This window comes from Mus caroli, unplaced genomic scaffold (assembly GCF_978045245.1).
Source record: "Mus caroli unplaced genomic scaffold, Mus_caroli_1 scaffold_10, whole genome shotgun sequence".
NCBI lineage: Eukaryota > Metazoa > Chordata > Mammalia > Rodentia > Muridae > Mus > Mus caroli.
In genome coordinates, this window is record NW_028227265.1 from 49,900,263 (window position 1) to 49,914,941 (window position 14,679).

The window sequence follows — 14,679 nt, forward strand, 5'->3', positions numbered from 1 at the left end:
CACATACTAAATGAATAAGTGTAGTAAAAATTTAGTTGCACTGAATGTTTTTAATTGCACTGGGTCGAACCTTGAAATTCAGCCCCTATCAACATGGGTAGGTTATAAACACATACCTGCTCAGCCATGGAAAGCCTTAAGAACATAAACGGGAGGGTATCTCCATGGTGTTTGAATGGAAAGGATATCTTATGCCACAAAACAATTTCATTTTTAAACTTTTGATTACACTACAAATAAGTTCATTCAACTTGATAGCATATAACTAACATCAAAATAATGTATGTTCAAGATATGTATGATATTTTATGTGCATTTTTAAAATGATTATTATGGCTAAGCTAATTAACATATCCATCATCTTTGAGTATGTGTGCTGATTTAAGGTCTTTCCTTGAAATTCCTGTCAGTCTATGCGCTCCCTGTTCATATTGCATGCTAAACATATGCATTCATATACTTACTTGTACACACATACACTGCCAAACTGGGCCAAGAATTACAGTGAGTGGGACTCAAGTGTTCATATTCCAACAGTACTGAGCTACTGTACTCAATAAATGGAGGAGTGACACATGGAGTAGGAAATATGGGTCAGTGAGTAACAGTGCTTGCTCTGCAAGCATGAGGATCTGAGTTCAAATCCCCAGCATCCTTATAAACAGCCAGGCATGGCCACACATACTTGTACCTCCAGTCCTGGAAGGCAGAGACAGGCACATCTGAGAGCTGTGCCAGCCTCACCAAAACTGTGGACTTCCAGGTCATTGAGAGACTGTGTCTTGAGGCAAAAAGGTATGGAGTGATAGAGGAAGAACCTTACATCTTCCTCTGGGTATTTCACAGACACACACAAGCACACACATTCATATGCATATGCCACATACTATAGGCAACATACAAAACTTACATAAAACAATATACTTACATTAAAATACCTATATTATATTCACTAGATCTACAAAGAGCATACACAAATTGTTAATATTACTCAAAACCCAAAGCTGTGCTTACACTAGAACTTTGCTTATGCTTCAATTGACAGCCTATGTAAAGGGCTGTTGGAAAAAAAGAAATCACACTTTCTCAAGTCTTTCGGTCTTTAAAGAAAGCATTCTTATTCTGCATCCATAAAGAAAGAGACACAAATTGGCCTCGAAGGAATCAGGCTGTGTTCCCACTCAAGATGATTCTATTGTGTCATCCAACATGAGAGCATCCAAAACCAAATATTTTTGTGATAACCTCTAGAGAGTCTTATTTGGAACTGTGTGTATTTTCTGACCATCTTGCTGCTGTTTGAATATTTTTTTAAAAAAAAATTCCATTTATTATCCAAACCTCTGGAATGAAAAGAGACCTGGAACCGTGGCTGAGAATTGGGTGGGTATTTCCATGATTCCACAGCACCATCCTCTGGGAGACATCCTTTGGAAGAGCATAGATTCCCACCCACTTCATCCCTGGCGTCCTTGGATGTTCCTCTCCACAGTCCAGTCATACATAGCATATACACAGCAAATATTAACTACATACTTTGATTTACATAAAGTCATTGCCTTGGAAACAAAGTTTTTGTCCCAGTCTCCTTCAGGCAGTTCATGTTGATGAGACTTTATGGGTGTACCTTCTCTAGCATTTCTAGGAGGTAAAATCTCACAGCAAACTTCCTGTTCTTCTTTCTGCCCTCTCTACTCTTAGGATCCCTGAGCTTTAGATGCAATTGTGTTGTAGATCGATCAGTTGGAATTGAGCACCATGTGGTCACTTGTTCTCTACATTTTAATTGGTTGTGGTTTTTTCTAAGTATTTCCAACTGTTTTGAGGAAGCATTTCTTTGATGAGGAGACCGATACTCATCTGTGGGTATAAGAATATTTAGAATATAGTTAGGAATTATGCTGGTTTTGTACACTGATAGTACTAGGTATTCCTCCAAGACTAATGACCTCACTAGTTCTGGACAGTTAGCTATGTTTCAAGTGCCAGGTATGATCTCCCCCCTTTTAGAAAGATGTAAATATCTTAACTCCAATAAGAGTGCTGTTAATTACCTCAAGGACATATGTGCCACCTTTACCTCTTTAGAAATCCTATGGCATGCTATTATGAAATCATTTTAGTTCACAGGCATCATAGCTGGGCAGGACTACGGGTTGCTTCCCTCACTTGGAAACTTGCATGGTGCCTTCTGATACCATGAAAGCTCATTCTCAGGGAGGCAGTGTTCATGTCAGAACCATCTCAAATCCTCTAGGTCCTATGTCCAAAGTGCATAGTCATCAGCAATAAGAATTTACCTTCGACCTCTGGAAAGAAACCAAGGGCAATACCAATAGCCTGTGTCTGGGGAGTCTCTTGTACAAGCCTGACTAACAATTCAAAGGGAGACTTCATGCATGCTGTTGAGATCTTTGTTAGTCTGAGGCTCTTGGGGAGAGCACTGTCAGCCTAGATCATTTTCCACTTAAACTTTCATTATGTAGTTATTTACATATATTATATATAACTTTAGGTAGATATGTGATTTCTAATGACTTTTCAGACATCTTTACTGTTACTGTTCTCCTCTGTTTTTCTTCTGTATTAATCTCCATCTTTTCTCTAACTAAAGTCCCCTGCCCCCTTTTTCCTCTTTCCCCTTCAAAATACTTGTGTCCTGCTAGTACCCCTGTCCTGACCCCATGATTCCTTCTTACTTTTCTGGTTTCTGCTTTTACTCCAGGCCATATATATTCACAGCTGACAATCTGGGTCTAGGAACTGAAGATGAGACAAGATACAATGTTTTGCTCCCTCAGTCTGGGTTACATCAATCAAAGTTTATTTTTAGTTCCATCCAATTACCTGAAATATTCATAGTTTGTTTTTTTTTACAGCAGTACAGTATTCCAAAGTATTGATATATGAGTATAAATGCTCATTATATATTAATGTATTAGTATATAAAGAGTATTACATGCTCAGTATCCATTCATTGGTTGAATGACACATAGGTTGTTTCCTTTTTTCTAACTATTGTGAATGGAGCAGCAGTGACCTTGGTTAGCAAGGGTCTGTGGAGCAGGACGTTGAGCCCGTTGAACATATGTCAAGAAGTAGTATAGCTGGGTCAAATGATAAATTGTTTTAAGGGTTCACTACATGATTTCCAAAGTGGCTGGATAACTTTGCAATCCCACAACAGTGGATGAGGGTTCCCTCTTCCCAACACCCTTCCCAGCATTTGTTAGTGGTTGTTTTGTTGATCTTTGCCATTCTTACCGGAGCAGGATAAACTCTCAAAGTTGTTTTGGTTTACATTTCCCTAATTGATAGAGACAATAAATATTTTTTGAGATATTTCTTAACCATTTTTATTTCTTTTGCATACTCTGTTCAGATCCAAGGCCCAAGTTTTGAGTAGGTTGTTTGGTTTTTTGACTATGTGTTTTTTGAGTTCTCTATTAATCTGGTATATTATTGATCCTTTGTCAGATGTAATGTTGTCAAAGATTCTCTCCCACTCTGTGAGTTAGCTCTTCTTTCAGTTGTCTCCTGTGCTATGCAGAAGCTTTTTGGATTACAAGGTAACATTTGCCAATTATTGGCCTAAATTCCTGGGCAAACAGAGTCTTATTCAGAAAGCTGTTTCCTACCCGTCATGTAGAAAAACTCCGTTTCCTTCTAGCTGTTTCAGATTTCACATTCAGGCCTGTGATCCACTTGGAGTTAGTTCTTGTGACAGATACAGGTCCACTTTCAGTCTTCTACATGTGCACACCCAGGTTTCTTAGTGACATTTGTCGCACATGCTGTATTTTTCTCCAGTATACATTCTTGACATCTTTGTCAAACATTAAATGGCTGAACTTACAAACATGAAGAACTCATGTTTGGGTCTTTGATTTTGTTCCATTCGTCTATGTGTCTGCTTTGTACCAGTACTACATTGTTTTTATTACTATGGCTCTGCATACATAAACTGAGTCTGGAGGATACTTTTTCAGTGCCTACTGCCCCTTGGTCTAAAACTAAAAGTACTTGGCCATAAAAAATACTGGGTTTGTTTGTTTTTCATTTTGTTTCTCAGAAAGTAATGTGCTAATTCCCACATCCTAAGAATTATAAAATTATAAAAATTAATAAAATTAATATATCCAGTAAAATTCTCAAGTGATACCTAAACAATATTCCTGAGCAAGGACAATACCAATAGACATGCTGGTGTGGAAGGGAGAAAACCAAACAACGGGCCCTGCCTGTAGACAAAGAACTACAGGCAATTAAGGGATGCAGAGAGTACTCTTCCCCTAACTGGTTATCCAATACCAAGTGGACAGCACATCCATAAAGCACTGAACAGCCTCAGCAGGCTATCTCTATATCTCTATAATTTTACGTATATATGTAACAAGAGCAGGGAAGAGGAAGGCAGGAGTTTGGGGAGGAACTGGGAGAGATTGGAGGAAGAAAAGGGAATGGAGGGAAATGATTAATTATATTTTAATTTTGAATGTTAATGTAATACAATTATATATTAAATCAACATAGTACTAATAGGCTCCACAAGGCTAAGGGAATCAGAATAAAATAACCAAAACACACAGAATTACATTTAGATAAGCAAAGCCTTCCAAGGAGTGCCCAGAGAGATGCATACCAGTAGAACAGCAGCAATATTAGACCATTAAATTATAAAAGGTTAAGAGTTATGTGATTAAAACAAACCAAATATATTTTACATGCATGGATAAAGGAAATCTGAGAATAATGGACAGCTCATTATATAAGAGTCAAAGAAGAGAAACGGCCTTAAAGCAGGGCTTCTCAACCTGTGGGTCATGACCCATTTGGGGTCACACATCAGGTTTATCAAACATTTACATTATGATTCACAACAGTAGCAACGTTACAGTTATGAAGTAGCAGCAAAATGATACAACACGAGGAATATTATTATTAAACTGTATTAAAGTGTTGCAGTTTTAGGAAGTTTGAGAACTACTGCCTTAAAGGGACATGAGAGGTAAATTTTTTAGTTACTATGGAGTTAGTATAGATATTTCTAGATGGTTATATGAACACTCTGAATAAAGCCAATACTCAGTCTCCTTACAGCTGACCTCAGAGCATGGGAAAGGGATGACTGAAAGTCATGGGAAGAATCTGGATAACACAGGGTTACTAAAGACAGAGAAGGCAGAGTTATCATCACACCTTGTTACCCGTCTGCCAGCTGAAAGTTTCAAATGTTGCACCCAGTTGCCTGCAAGGATGTCTTCAGAAAGCAGTCGTTGGTGGTGGTGGTGGTGGTGATGGTGATTGGGTTTGTTTTTAGGGGTTTATTGATGATTTTGTGTTTGTTTGTTTGTTTTGAGACAGGTTCTGATTGTGCAATCCTGGATGGTCTAGAATTCACCTGTGTTGACCAGACTAGCCTCGAACTTGCAGATTTGCCTGCCTCTGCTTCTGAAGTGCTAGAACTACAGGAGTACCCCCATACCCTGCTAGTAAACTTACATTGTGAATGAACAGTACAATCTCTTTCCATGACAGAGATAAACACCGCATGTGCTTATTAATATCTGGATGGCATGTCATCTGTTTAGCAATGCTAACATTATTCTTCTATTAACAGCCAAGAATCAGCTGGCTGAACAATACTTCAGCCTTCTGGACACTTCCCTTCTCGGTAAGTGATCAGTATTTTGACACTGCTGTAGAAACAACAGGAAATGATCTGTTAGGAATCTGGATATCCCACTACAGATGAGTGCCAGGGGGCCGGGGAAGAACTAGTCTACAAAACAGTCTGCAGAATTCATTCTGAGACCACAGGGAGAGAAGAGTCATTTGCTCTCCACATTGGCAAAGTGAACACATAGTAGAAGGTTTTATGGTGACTGTGAACCACTTCAGTGGAAAGCTAAGGCTATAATCACAGTAATTTTGACTAAGATGGTAAATGCTTGAATAAGAATCATGTTAAGCCGGGCGGTGGTGGCGCACACCTTTAATCCCAGCACTTGGGAGGCAGAGGCAGGCGGATTTCCGAGTTCGAGGCCAGCCTGGTCTACAGAGTGAGTTCCAGGACAGCCAGGGCTACACAGAGAAACCCTGTCTCGAAAAACAAAAAAATAAAAAAATAAAAAAAAGAATCATGTTAAATAGCTTTTCTGTAAATAAAAATTTCCTCAGAAATTTTCACAAGTTTGCATACTTGGAAAATAGTGAACTGGTTCTGCTCAGTGAAGAAGACACACAGTAACAATGAGGTAGCCACGGAATAAAGTGAGGGTACTTTGGAAAGTAGCCTTTTAACAGCATTGACGAGAAGTCTAACTTTCAGCACTAAGGTTGCGAGAGATTATAACATTTTCATGTTTTATAATATAGTCTTCTGGTGAATGAGGCTTAGAGTGACGACTCTAATGTGAATGGAGTACGTTAAGCTCATCTTTGAGGCTCTCACCCTCACTCTATCAGCCTCCCTCAAGGCTTTGTGGGTGTATTAGGGTTCAGGAACTTACAGAATGTCTCTATGTATTAAGGAAATCTATTGTAATGACTTACAGTCTGCAGTCCAACTAACCCAACAATGGGCAGCTGTGAATGGGAAGTCCAAGAATCCAGTAGTTGCTCAGTCCCATGAATCTGGTTGTTTCAACCCAGAAATGGAAGGCACACCTGTGTCTTTTAGCCTAAAGATCTGGATCACAGATGTGCCTTCCACTTCTGGATTGTTGTTTATTCCAGATATAGTCAAGTTGACAACCAGAAACAGCCATCACATTCCACCCCTTAGCTTGACACAAAAAATCATATGTCATGTCCAAATGAAACAATAACCAGGTCATAAATATGCCTAACACGATATAACTATCTCTCATACAAAGCTTTTCGTAGCCACTATCAAGATCTCCATGTCAAGATATGGGTCAGCAGCCCGTGTCTTTCAGCCTCAAGATCTGGATCACAGGTGTGCCTTCCATTTCTGGGTTGTAGTTCATTCCAGATGTAGTCAAGTTGACAACCAGGAACAGCCATCATAGTGAGTACAAATAAATGAAGAAAAACCAAACCAACAAAATGGTAGAGCAAGCTCAGGGATCTTGAAGGCTGATAAAGTGCAGAAAGTGTTCCCAGTGCCATCTCCCTGAGTCACAACAGAAGTCAAGAATGTGAATGAAGGAAGATAACCTTGACCTAAAAGATTTTCAAAGCAAAACTGTCCATAGACAACTAAACCATATAAATCATATACCCTAGTACTTAAGTGTAATATATTGAAATTTCTATTTTTAAAAGATAAGTGCTAAATTTAAATTTAACAAAGTAAAACCCTGAAATAATAAACCATTTATTCTACTTAAGTTTAAAGTGGTTACAATTTTCTAAAACACTGCACACATATCTGATTTTGTACTTAAAATAGTACCCATATGGCTAAGAGACCAGGAGGCATGGGGGTCTAAAATTACTTTTAAAAATCTGTGTTTTAAATGTTGAAAGTTTTAAAACAAGAATAAATGTATCAAAATGTCTCTTAGTTCAGAATATACAATTACATTTCCAATTAATTACTCATATAAAAACAATGATAGTCAAAATTCAAGAACAACTGTGAAAAGTGAAATACTAGCCATTATCACAAAGAACATTTCTTTCTAAACACTGCCTTCTCCACAGTATCGTCCTTGGCCTCACCCCATCTCCCAGGGTAAACAGTAAACTTTCTACAGTCTTTTTCATGAATCAGAGATCATACCATTTTCTGGATTCCAATTTGGCTGATTAGAAACCTGATACCGTCCTTAGTAGACTGCAAGAAACTAAAAACAAGGTGTACACCAGCTTCACCTTGGTTTCATTATGTCAAATCTAGGCATACAAAAGAACAGTTATATCAACTTCCTTTCAGAGCTGTGTTCTTTGATAAGTAAAATTTAAAATTCCACATTTTAAAATTTATGACATTTCCTCAAACTCATTTTCCAAGTGTCATATACTCTAGATTATATGTGAAAATTATGTATGAAAATTTAACCGTATAACCATAAACTGAGTTCGAGGATTTCTGAGTTCTAGTACAGCCTGGTCTACAGAGTGAGTTCCAGGACAGCCAGGGCTACACAGAAAAACCCTGTCTCGAAAAAAAACAAAAAAAATTTTTTTTTAAAAAAGTGCAGTCTTAAAAGTAAAGTGTAGACTGGGGGCTATAACTCAGAGGTAGAGAGCATGCTTAACATACACAAGATCTGTGTTTAACCCCAGCATTCCACCTCGATGCTGAGGCGTGGAACTGAGTAGACAAATGGGGGATGCTAGACTGCACTTTACCCTACTCTGCCATCAGGTGTTGTAGGAAGCTTTGATGACTGAGGAAATGAAACAGTATTTTCAGTGATAATCAATCGAACAGTGCTTGCTATCAGAATAAAGTAAAGCCAGCACATTGTTATTCTGTAGACATCCTTGTTTTATACTTACATATACCAACAGTGCAAGAACAACCTTTGTAAGACAAAAATGAGTCTTGGGGGAGCTGATGACTCCACCCCAATCAGACACAGGGCACAATGCTATCAACTAGCCAACATTCATTGGTAAACCAAGTTCTCTCTCTCTTTCTCTAAGTATGCATACATATATATGCTATTTCTTTTTTAAAATTCTCATAGAAAATATTATCTTTGGAAGATTTTACAATGTCAAAAATTAAAATTCTTCTAAGTGTTATATGGACTAAGATAAACTTCAAATTATAATGGCAACTTCTAATATGATTTTGTCAGAATATGGGCAAACCCTAGGGTTACAAATATTTCATGGAAAGGGTAAGACAATTGTATTCTCCAAATTAGATTGGCTTCTCTCCTTCTAAAAAGCTTCCAGTTTCTTTAAGACAAGGTCAACCTGTATGGACTGGAACTCAAACTCCTCATGCCTCTGCCTCCAGAGTGCTAGATTACAGGAATGGACCAGCAGACAGAAATAGACTGAATCATAACAGACACCTAATGCCAGTTTATTTTGATACTATATAAAAAAACAAACAAACAAACTCACATTAGAAACACTTAATTTTGGCTTTTTGGACGGGGTTAGCGAGAGGACAAGATGTAGCACCAGTGTCTCCCAGCTTATATGGCAAATATGGCAGGATTTAGATTTAATATGGCTTACAAGATTAGGATTCTAGTTGTTGCACCTAGAGATTGAGTTACCATTGTTTCTGAACTAAGTTTGTGTGTTTTCTTTCACGCCATGGTTTGCCTGGGTTCCAGAGAGAAAGGTCCAGTGACAAAGCGTGAGTTTGCCAGACAGAGGTGCACCACAAAGGCTGTGGGGGTTTTGAAGCATGGGGCTGGTGTGGTAAGACTGACTCACCGTTAGAACTTAATGAGTTGGGTGGAGAGATTTTGGAGCTCTGAGCCAGAGAGTCGTCTCCACAAGATGAGAACTGGTTGGCTGACGAAACCACTGGGGCTAATAGTAGCTGGGTATAGCAAACCAACATGTTGGGTAAGAATCCACTAGAAATTTAAGATTATTAGCCTGGGAGTTAGAGTTTTATTTTTTTAAGTGAGTAGCTGGGTAGTGCGACTCAAGTGCAGGAATCAAAACAAAGAAAGCAGGCTCCAAGATCCCCTGCTGTGGGGACTGCAGGCTACTCTTAGTCAGGAGGAGAATGAAGTTGCCTACTTCTTGGGGCAGAGATTGATTGAACTGTGAATTTATAAAATTGCGATTATTTGCTTTTAAGATACATTTATATGCAGATTCTGTCCAAATCACGTGGGGAATTTTGCCCCAGTTTCGGAACTAAGACAGGAAAAATTAGTCACTGACTCCAAGTAAAGAGAGCAGTGATAACTACCTATGATCAGGTATTAATTATAAATGTCTGTGGCTCCAGGCAGAAAGCCAAACAGATAGATGATATAACAAGATGGCTGCTCTAGGCAGAGAGCTTAACAAGTAAACACTACCTGCTTCCTACAGGCAGATATTAGTGAAAGTGTGAATTGTTTAAAAGATGGCATAAAGATATATTGCTCTATTACATCTTACAGAATACTCAAATTCTGTCTACCATGAGCCCCGCCCCATGGGAATTCTGGGTTTCAATCCTGCTGTGACTAGCTGCCTGCTTATAAGCAGGTATAGATAGAAGTGTGAATCAATTGTTTAAAAGATGATATAAAGATATATCGCTCTAATACGCCTCACAGAATACTCAAATTCTGTCTACCATGGGCTCCATGGGATTCTTGGAGCCTGCTTGGCAAAACAGGCACATACAGTATGTTAGTTTACTTCATTTGTTTTGGATTGTTTTAACTTTCAAAATGGGTGTGATTTTGAGTTTTGTGGTTATATGATTCCTCTGGGAAAGAGGTCAATGTAACGGTTTTTCTGGTTACTGGCTCAAGGATCTGCTGATTTGGAAGAAAGGTTTTGTCTTTGTGTTTTTAGAAAAGGTGCTTCATGTCTATCCACCTTCTAGAGTAATATGGATCAAATTTGGTAGAGGGTGACCGCCAGAGGACTAGATTCCAGAGAATCAAACAAAAAAAGTTATCTTGATGACACTAAAATTTTGTTTTGAGGTTTGTATATTACAGAATATACAGCCTTGGTGAGTCTCATTGTTAGATATGCTGAACTGACCTGCTTGAACTCCTGATGTCTTGGATTTTCAGCCAGATCCAGTCAGGACACAGATATCAGAGACTAATAAAACCATTGGTGTGGCTTCTTAAAGCCAACCAACTCCCCCATTTTCTTTACCCTTCCTCCTCCCCTTCATAAATATCTCAACGCCCATATTCAGCTTGAAGAAGTTATGTAGAGTCGTCATCCCAGTCCCCTGGGCTTTGGGACTGGGGGTGGTTATTCTAAGGTTGTCTTTCTAGGGAATTTAGAAACGGTCATAATTGGAACAAGGAAGAAATAGCTAGAATTTATTATGCAGCCATAATCTCATTTGGTAGAAATCGTTATAATTGTTACTAAGTTGTATTCATAATTTCTTACTTTGGTACAGAATTTATTTTGATACAGAATCAAGGTTTCATCGATATAAATTTCTTCTATTGATATAAAAGTTTTGTAAGTACAAGACTTGGACCCAGTCCTTCTATAAATGCCATTATAAGCTGATCTGAGATGTTTAAGCCCATGAGTTAAGGGCCAAATAGCAAATTCATGGCTCTGAGTTTATTGTTAGGGTGTTTTAGATATTTTAATTAGAAATAGCTGAGGATAATTAATGGACAACAGTCCAGATTACTTTACAGATAGTTGGTTTTCAAAAAAGTCATAAATCCACAGAATGTGACATTTAATGTTATTTATTCACTTGCTGAGATAATCTCCTAACAGCTTCCCATTCGTGGATTCAAAGCAACAGAGCATCTATACCTCCAAGGGAAGTGATACACTGTGGCCAGGTGGCCACTGGGCAGAAATTGGCTATCTAAGGACACAATGTTCAGGTTAGGACAGCTTAGATCTGCTGAGACAATAGGCTAATCCTTAACAATTCCTGTTTTTCAAAGATCTGTCAGATGATTCTGGGCCAGAAGGCTGAAGATTGATGCTCCAACTTCCTGACTTACTGGGGCTATATGGGCAGGCAGCTGTCTCTACAACTTGTCTCAGGTCTGGAAGCTGTGTTAGGCTTCCTGTATCTTCAGATAATGTTGGTCATTCTCAGATTTCTGATGGAGTTGAAAGACTACTTATAGTCTCAAAGCCAACCCAGGCTATTTAACATTGAGAAAACAGATTTGAGAGGATGGTTTTCAGATGGCATACAATCTAAAACCAGGACATAAGTCAGGTGTAGAATTATACGTCTTTTAAGTTAGGAGATATGACAGTGTTCTATTTTATTGACAAAAATGATGGACTGGGTGTTAGGTCTATCTTGTACTTTATAAATTACAAAATGGTAGTAGTTGTGCTCAATTTATATTTGTGAGAAAAGTTTTGTTTTTTATTAGTACAGAGAAAGGAAAGTGTTGTGGATGGCTCTGGTGATGCCTGTATTAATTCCACTTATGATGTTAATTCCGCTTTCCCAGGAGGGGCTGTCTGAATACAAGGACCAATCACTGGGCAAGTAGGTAAGACTTCAAGGTTGGAGAGAGGAAGAGAGGAAGCAGGAGAGTTAGGGGCTTTTTGGACAGGGTTATCGAGAAGGCAAGATGTAGATACTAGTGTCCCCAGCTTAAATGGCAAATCTGCCAGGATTTGTCACCTGAGGATTTAGATTTAATATGGCTTACAAGATTAGGATTCTAGTTGTTGCACCCAGAGATTGAGTTATCATTGTTTGGGAGGGGGGGGGGGTGACACAAACATTTATTTTCCTCTAAAAAAAAAATTAATGTGTAACTTAAATTTTTTCAAGCCTCTTTTTAAATGAGGGTTCTTAAATGCTTTAACCTTCCTTTTAGCCTTCCATCCACCAGAAGTAGTGGAAGGAAAGAACACAGGGGAAGTAGATTTGTTTAAGATATGGTTCTTTAGAGCAACTCCCATCTGCATTGTCAGGAAATCAGCAGTTCAGTTCACAGAAGTCAAGAGAGCAAACACCAATCAGCAGCGATGGCACTACCTAGCAGAGACAGCCAGGCCTTAGCCCTGGCACTAGTCAACAGGAAGGACCATGGCCAACAGGAACACCAGGAAAAGTTCTCAGCTGTGCCTCTCAAGCGTTGCACAGATAGCTCTATAAGCAAGACTAGTTCAGCCTCTGTCACTGTGAGTCCTATTTATCCTCTCTCCAGACATCAAGTGTCCTCCACATGTTATTGTCTCAGCACGTGCTTTGCTTCAGCACATTAAGTATGTCTCAGCTGACAGGTCTCTGCCAATCAGCCCAAATCTGCAGAAGCAACAAGAAGCAGTAGCACACCACCAGAAGATTTTGATGTTAGAGTCCCAAAAAATGCAGCTCAACTATGCAATGTAAGGAGGACCAATACATGCATGTCTTCACTCAGAGCCCTCTCACATGCTTGCCTTAGCAGAACATACCTGGGTCTGTTTCAGCCAAATGTTCCTTCACCTGTCTTCCTTGGTCTTTCACCTGTGTCTGCTTCAGGAAAACATTCCTTCACATGTCTGCTCCAGGAAAACACCATCCAACACAACTAATATTCCAAAGTACCTTTAAGTTTCCACTTCGATGCTATTGAAAATTCCATTTTGCTCCCAATATCCAACAACCATTATATGAAATAATCACCATAAAGCAAACACATAGTATATATATCTTCAAATTTTCAGTTTAACTAGTTTTAATATAAAGAAAAATTTAAAGATTGACTTCAAATTCATTTTTAGCAACATAAAATATATGAGCTTTATTATATAAAAAACAGACATGACCTAAAAGTTATTTATCTAAATTATTTTAAAATGTATGTAAAATTGCAAAGTAACACGCCTTTTCACCAAAGATACTTGATATACTATCCAATGATAGGATAAAACAAATGTCTGTTCACTTCTGTCCATTTTAAAGTCACCGTATTGAACGATACATCATGAAATCAATGGTTGTGCATCTAGGGAATTTCCCAATGGAGCTCTCTTCCACTGGTGTGTATATTTTAATTTGTCTCATGTGGGTATCTCTTCCATTCTGATGATTGGCTAGAACAGCAATCTGTATCATGAATGTGCGAGTTGGCTTCTTATGATTGTCAGTTAAAGGAACGTGAATCCAGCCACTTGGTTCCACCAATTCAAGTTGCTGATAAGAAAAAAAAAAAAATTCAATTATATTTTCATGAATAAGTTTATAATGAATGAATTCTAAAACTATACTCACTGAGATAATAACAATACTAACCACCTTAATTGGCCTACTAACCCATGGCTTCTTAAACTTATGAACTTTTTTATTTAATTGTTTTTTACACTCCATATTTTATTCCCGCCCCGCCCCCTCCACCATCCACCCTCTGACTGTTCCACATCCCATACTTCCTCCCCAAACTTATGAACTTTTATGTGACCCTGAGCATATAGATAAAACAGATAAAGCATTTATTAATACTAAATCATAACTGATTTTAACATAATACTTTGGAATATATAATTTTATAGTTTATTAAAGATGAAATTATTTGAGAGTATAAATGTAGAACATTGTTGATTTTTTTTTAGTTGATTGATATTTTGATTTTATAGTCATGAGTGCTAACACTTTCACTTTGCATAAATACATGGTACAAAATGATAGAAGTGTACTTAGGTCATTTAGAAATTGCTTCTAAGATTAAACTGACCTTAGGTGAGGCTGCTTTTGATCCCAGTTGTTAACATTGGTTTTTATCCCAGTTGGTTCTTTTTAGCTTTTATGTATGCATTCCTCTGTTTTGTTGTAAAAGTCATTTTGCATCAGGTAACCTCAATATACCTTGGATGACCTTAATATATCACTTAATCTCCTTGTCTCCTTCTGTAATATAAGTCTGATGCTTGCTTTGAGACATTACATTCAGATACAACACTCCCTTGTGTTCGAGTCTGTTTGTCACTTTTTTGCCAACTCCCTGCCCACCTGTACCAGGACCCTGATTCTTCTGCGGATTGATTGAGGGCCCCACGTTGAGGCCAGCCTGCGGCAGTTTGTGAATTTTATCTTGGGTATTCCAGAGGGATGGATACAGAAAA

General features: G+C 38.3%; 1 protein-coding gene across 4 annotated transcripts in view; it reads right to left on the minus strand.

Annotated features, from left to right (window-relative positions):
* Positions 1-6,090: 6,090 nt before the first annotated feature.
* Anapc10 (anaphase promoting complex subunit 10) overlaps positions 6,091-14,679 on the minus strand; it is a 69,286-nt gene continuing 60,697 nt past the window's right edge. For 3 of the 4 annotated variants that reach the window (XM_021170454.3, XM_021170452.2, XM_021170453.3), the window contains exon 5: positions 12,322-13,753. In XM_021170454.3, the coding sequence (XP_021026113.1) occupies positions 13,523-13,753 (231 nt within the window). In that variant the 3' untranslated portion in view covers positions 12,322-13,522. Of the gene's footprint in view, positions 7,139-12,321; positions 13,754-14,679 lie in introns of those variants that run through there. The other variant, XR_015048624.1, reaches the window with a different exon arrangement.